Source organism: Cupressus sempervirens, chromosome 3 (genome assembly GCF_028749045.1).
Source record: "Cupressus sempervirens isolate cs-2001-9-10 chromosome 3, ASM2874904v1, whole genome shotgun sequence".
Lineage (NCBI taxonomy): Eukaryota > Viridiplantae > Streptophyta > Pinopsida > Cupressales > Cupressaceae > Cupressus > Cupressus sempervirens.
The window spans coordinates 491,777,409-491,783,551 of NC_143120.1; the positions used below are offsets into that span (position 1 = coordinate 491,777,409).

Below are 6,143 nucleotides of genomic sequence, written 5' to 3' on the forward strand. Positions count from 1 at the left end.
TAAGAATGTTTGTACATATGAATAAGAAGAGAGCATTAATTCAAATTATTACAAATAAAACAAGTATACAAGTTTTTATTTATGTCTAAAAAATCCTAAAGATAAGACTTAAGGAAATATAATTTAGATTTCAAATTACTTTCCAGTGTCCAAGAATTTATTTAACTTTTAAGAAGAAATATTCATTTATATTTAAAAGAAGATTTTCTTTATTTGATAAATTTGTAATATTTTATCAGAAAAGAGAGAAGTTCCAAAGATCAAGAAGAAAGTGCAGATTTTTTTTGGATTCTTTCTTGTTTTGCACTGAATTCAACTGCCTCCTTCACAAACACAACTCGTGATTGTTTCTGATCATTTGAAACTTCACAAACACAACTTGCTCCCAGTAACTAAACTCATTCTACTATTGCATATTCCACTATCCATCCTTGACCATATACTTGTTTTGGACTCCAATGCTACACTCTTCCTCTGCTTTTTCTACCCCAGTGCTTCAACCTTTCATAAAACCCTAACTCATCTTCAACGAGAAGAACATTTAATAAAGATGATGATTAAATTATCCAGAAGGAAAGAATGTAATACAGTTGGTTGCCCATTAGGGCGACTGAAAGGACAGAAGCATATAGAAGTTAAGAAAGAGGGAATAAAAAAAGGCAAACACATGAATTAGGAGTCTGTTAAGAGTCTCTGAAGGTCCAATCATCAGTTGTAAAGCAAGAGAATAATCGAAGAGCAGGGCATTTTTCTTTTTCTTTTGCTTTTACTGCACTTTGATTTATCAGCGATTCTTCTGGGCAGTTTTGTGGACAGGGCAGATATCATAGTTATTATAAATGGGAAAAGTCAGATCCATAAATATGAAGTTAAGAGAGCGATTTAGTGTTGAAAGCAAGGATGCGTCCCGATCTTTTCATTGCCGCCAAAAAGGGCGATCTGAAAACCCTTCAAACCCTCCACAGAGAAAACCCAATTGGGAGGGGCGAAGTTACATTTGAAGGCAACACTGCTCTGCACATTGCCGCAAGGGAAGGGCATTTGGAGGTGGTTCAATGGATTCTGAAGAATGCAAGAGGATGTTGCATTGCAGGAGCTCGGAATTATGATAAGAATACTCCCCTCCATGAAGCTGCTAAGAAGGGCAATCCAGAGGTCGTGAGAATTCTGCTTCAATTTAAGCAAAGTGCAGTGTACAGGCGCAATCAGTATGGAGAGACGGCGTTGATAATTGCTTCAGAGTACGGTCATGTGAGAGCTGCGAGGCTCTTGTTGGCAGCCACGCCCCTGTTTCTGGTTTTCTGGCCAAGGGATGACCGCCAGACATGCATTAATGTTGCAGCTTATGCAGGGCATCTGGGTAATTTTTCTAGCCTTCTCTCTAGGCTGATAGAGATTCAATTTAAGCAATGGTTTGTGGATTTGTTGCTTATGTAGAGGATCTATATGAATAATGATTGGTAATGTTGATTGGAATGTGTCAAGGATTTATATAAATGATTCGTATGTTTGATTGAAATGCTTTATTTTTGTTGTTTATGTGAGAAGGCGTATAAATTAAGTTTTGAGTTGTTGATGTAGTTTTTCTGAAAGTATTTCTACTTTTCTAGTACTAGCTATTCCAAGCTTGTAATGGTTTAGACCGAAAGCGTTCTTATTAGGATCCATCAGTTTAAGTTTTTACTGGATTAAGTGGTTTATGTAGATCCGAAGTATTCTCTTGTTTAGGTGGTTTATCTAAAAGCACTTTTTATTCTCTATTCTCTAGTAAGATCTGTCAGTCTAGATTTCACTTGTTTAGATAATTCATATGAAAGCTCTCTCACTTCTTTTAGTAGATTCAAACTGTCCAAGTTTTGACTTATTTAGGCGGTTCATTTGGAAGCTATCTCACTTCTCTGATAGGTCTGTAATCCATTAGTCTAAATTTTCACTTGCTTAGGTGGCTCATTTGAAAGCTATCTCACTTTTCTGGCAGTGTCCATCAGTCAAAGTTTTCACTTGCTTAGGTGGCTCATCTGAAAGCACTCTCACTTCTCCAGCAGGGCCCATTAGTCTTAAGTTTCCACTTGCATAGGTGACTCATTTGAAAACTCTCTTGATTCTTTGGTAGTCATATCAGTTTAAGTTTTGAATTGCTTAGATGTCTCATCTGAAAGTTCTGTCACTTCTTTGGTAAGACTGTCACTCTAGGGCTAGGTTTTGATTTTCTTGGATGGTTCCTCTGAAAGTTCTCTTGCTTCTCTGGCAAGGCCTGTCAGTATAAGTTTTCATCTGCTTCAATGGCTCATCTAAAAGCACTCTCTTTTCTCTGGTAGAGCCCACCAATCTAAGTTTTCACTTACTTAGGCAGCTCATTTGAAAGCTCTCTCCCATCTTTGGTAGGGCTTATCAATCTAAGCTTCCGTTTGTGTAGGAAGCTCATCTGAAACTTTGACTTGTTTAGATGATTCATCTGAAAGCACCCTCCCCTTTGCAAGTGTAATTTTAGAGAAGCTATTTGAACAAATCAAAATTTAGACTCTTATCTTTAATGCAATTAAAAGATTGAAATAAATAACCTATATATTAAAAATAATACACCCAACTATAATATAACTTATTCATATACATTTATAACTTATCTGTTGTTATATTTAATTATTTTCTCTTCAGTATTAAATGATTTTTTATTTCTAAATATTGGAAAGTTTTACGAATGAATATGATTTTAAAATTTCATGTAATATTGAGTTAATTATTGATCTATGGAGTGCAGATGTGGTGAAGTTGATATTAAATGAGAAATCCAGTTGCTTCAATGCAATTCAGAATATATTAATTATTAAGGATGAAAATGGTGTGACTCCACTACATGCTGCAGTTCATGGAGGCCATGTCAACATAGTGCATGAGATTTTAAACATTCCATTCCATTGTGGTTGTTATTGTTCTCCTCGAAGCTTAATGACAAAGGCTGATAATCTTGGAAGGTGTGCAATTCACATAGCAGTAATGAAAGGATTTATCAATATTATTGATGAATTCATTAGAGTAATGCCAGACTCTGTTGAAATCAGAAGCACCTCTCTTAAAACTGTTGTGCATTTTGCTGTGGAATATAATCAATTTGACATAGTGCAAAGGCTTACTTCTGAAAACGATGAAGAAAGAAATGCAAAATTATTGAGCTATGACTATGACATCCATGGAAACACAGCTTTACATATGGCAGTCAAGAATGCAGTGAACACTGAGGTTAGGCTTATCCGTTCATTCTCTTCATACTTCAATATTATAAATTTAAAATTTTAAAAAAATGATATTTCTTTATTTACACACTATTAACCTTAATGAAACCAGATTTTTTTTTCAATATTTGATGTTTTATGCATGGGTATGCACTTTTTCCATGAAAATAGTTTATCATATTTATTAAGGTATCTATTTGTTTGCAGCTTGTGGAATACATAGTATTCACTTCGAATGCAAATTTGAATGCCAAAAATAATGAAGGCCAAAGTCCACTTGATATTGCAGTAGCAGAAGCATCTCAAAACAAGCTAGATTATAGTGAGATTGTAAGGATTCTAGAAGATGTTGGTGCCACTCAGAGTTTTATTTTTGAATCTAACCCTAAGTTACCACATAGGGAATATTGTCATAAGATCACTGATCAAAACGATCATGAAGTGGAAGGCAAAGTATTTGATGTGGACACATTGGTAGCATCACTAATTGCTACAATAACATTTACAGCTATATTTCAAATACCAGGTGGAACAGGACATGAAGGTATTGCTAGGATGTCGTTAGAAACCATCTTTAAAGTGTTTCTATTCTCAGATTGCGTGGCTTTCTTTGCATCTATGACTGTGGTGATTGCTTGGATTTTTCGAGAAAGACTACATACAAGGCTTGTTGCAGATCGATCAGCACTGGCCATGTTATCTATGCTAAGCTTGGGAACCTCCATAGTCTCTACATGCCTTGCTTTCTTAAGTGCAACCATTCTTGTCACAGTACCACGCCATTTAGAAAAACAGAAAAATAAGGGTTCCCATCAAGCCAGGGAATATCGAGAGTATCGATTAATCTTCATTGGTGAGATTTTTACAGCATATGTAGCACCATCACTTGCAGTTGTGTTCCTATCATTGGCATGGATTATTGAATATAACTTCAATGCAACCAATGAACGACAAGCTCGACTTAAAAGACAACTCAAGCAAGTTCTCATTTTCACACTTCCGGTTGTAGCCATTATCCTCACTATCACTTTTGTTTATATTATGAGATACCTCTAAAATGTTGATGGTATGATGAGGTATCTTAAAAAATAAGGATAGCTGTTATTTGTGTGAAAGATTTATATATTTGCATATTTGATGTGTTGTTATATTGGAATAAACTTCTCTATTAACAAATAAAAAATAAATAGTAGATGTATATATCTATTAATTTTATTTAAAAAAATCAGTATTATGATAATTAGTCTCAATTAGGATAAGTGAGGCCAAAAACAAGGGACATAGTGTTATACTTTAATTGATAATGGTATGAAAATCCAAGACAGTAACAATATCAAAGATTTGAACTTTGCTGGTAATACCACCAATACTCTCATAACTTGGCCATCATACATGCCATGAATGACCTAATTTTATCATATTTTATGAAGAATATTGTTATTTATTGATAATTTTCTTAATTGGATATTGAACATTTAAATAAGAAAATATGTTGCGCAATAGGATACACTGATATGATATCACTATTACATCTCAATATAATAAATAGTATTTTTTTAAACAAGTTTCATTATAAACTCACAAATATTGCAAGAAGAATAATATTATTTATGATAAGATATTACAAGTGCTATGTAGTGGAAAAATGTTTGTAGTATTTTTGAAAAACATATTTATTGTTAACTTGATTGACGAGTCATGATATTGGTTCAAAATTAAGCTCTAGATAATAGGTCCAGGTTGAATTCTTACCAACATCAATATTTCAATAGATTGATGAATATTATAATGATTAGGTTAACCTTGAGCCCAAATATGATGTAGACTATAGATACTTTGTTCATAACATTTTATTATATATTTAAATTACATAAAATTGGTCATTCAAACTAGTTTACCAAAACTCAAATTTATAATTTTTATAAGCTAGATGTCAATCTCATTCTTGTCTAAAGTTTATAGCCTACATGTTATAGCCTTCTATAAGATTTCAATTAAATTTATCATGGGCTAATTATGAAGATCATGATATATTTATAATCTTAATAATAACATATATTATTGAGCATTTTTACATGTGCATATTGAACTAAGTGATAACTAATGATGCTCAAACAAAATTCTATTAAGTTCTTATATTCAACCTTGATTGTCACTTTTATATAACCTTGTGCCTAACACAATCGAATAATTTTCTTAGGATGTCGTTCACATAATCTTCAACAATATCATGGAATATGATACTCATGACCCTTTGATATGAGGAACCAACATTTTTAAAGCTAAATGACCTAACTTTGTACATAATATTCCCCAAGATGTAGAAATCTATCTTATGCTGGCTTTTTGGTGTTATTTGAATTTGGTTGTACCTTAAAATTCAAGCATGTAATAGATAATATCTTATGATTTGTTATTATATCTACGAGCATGTCAATAGTCAAAAGTGGAGTCATCTTTGGGGAAATCATTGCTGTTATCTCTAAAAAATCCATACTCTAATCATTTGGTTTTATTGCTTCTTTAGAGGTTATATTTGATAAATCTAATGGTTTTATTGAAAATTTTCATACCCTTATTAATTAGCTAGACATATTTTATTGGTGTTGCACACTAACATGCTTGTCGTTTTGCTCTACAACTTTTCGCTTTGCATCTTTTCCTAACCATTTGTTGTTTGAATTTTCATGGGTCGTGAGGGCTTCTCGCCAATCGGCTCGGGTCCCCCTGTATTCTTGGACCTACTCCTGGCGCTCACCTCAAATAAAGGGCCCAGGGGGAGGTGGATATCAATGTGTCTAGTTCAAGTTTTTTTAAGATAATGGAGTTGACTCTATGCAGGCTGGCTTGACTGGTGATTCTTTGAAGGATGATTTGGATTTTCTTGGAGGGTCCCCCAAAAGGTCTCCTACC

At 33.6% G+C, this 6,143-nt stretch overlaps 1 protein-coding gene across 1 annotated transcript; it reads left to right on the forward strand.

Annotated features, from left to right (window-relative positions):
* The first annotated feature begins 218 nt into the window (after positions 1 to 218).
* LOC149567325 (uncharacterized) lies at positions 219 to 4,378 on the forward strand. The gene is made up of 3 exons (XM_089820498.1): positions 219 to 1,360; positions 2,759 to 3,237; positions 3,438 to 4,378. The coding sequence occupies exons 1-3, from the start codon at positions 901 to 903 to the stop codon at positions 4,284 to 4,286; spliced, it is 1,788 nt and encodes a 595-aa protein (XP_089676624.1). The 5' UTR covers positions 219 to 900; the 3' UTR covers positions 4,287 to 4,378.
* Positions 4,379 to 6,143: the final 1,765 nt, after the last annotated feature.

Bases quoted from the DNA above. Each gene is read 5' to 3' on its own strand.
- LOC149567325 (XM_089820498.1), top strand. From the start codon at position 901: ATGCGTCCCGATCTTTTCATTGCCGCCAAAAAGGGCGATCTGAAAACC. The intron at 1,361-2,758 runs GTAATTTTTCTA...TATGGAGTGCAG, and splicing joins AGCTTATGCAGGGCATCTGG to ATGTGGTGAAGTTGATATTA. The intron at 3,238-3,437 runs GTTAGGCTTATC...ATTTGTTTGCAG, and splicing joins AGAATGCAGTGAACACTGAG to CTTGTGGAATACATAGTATT.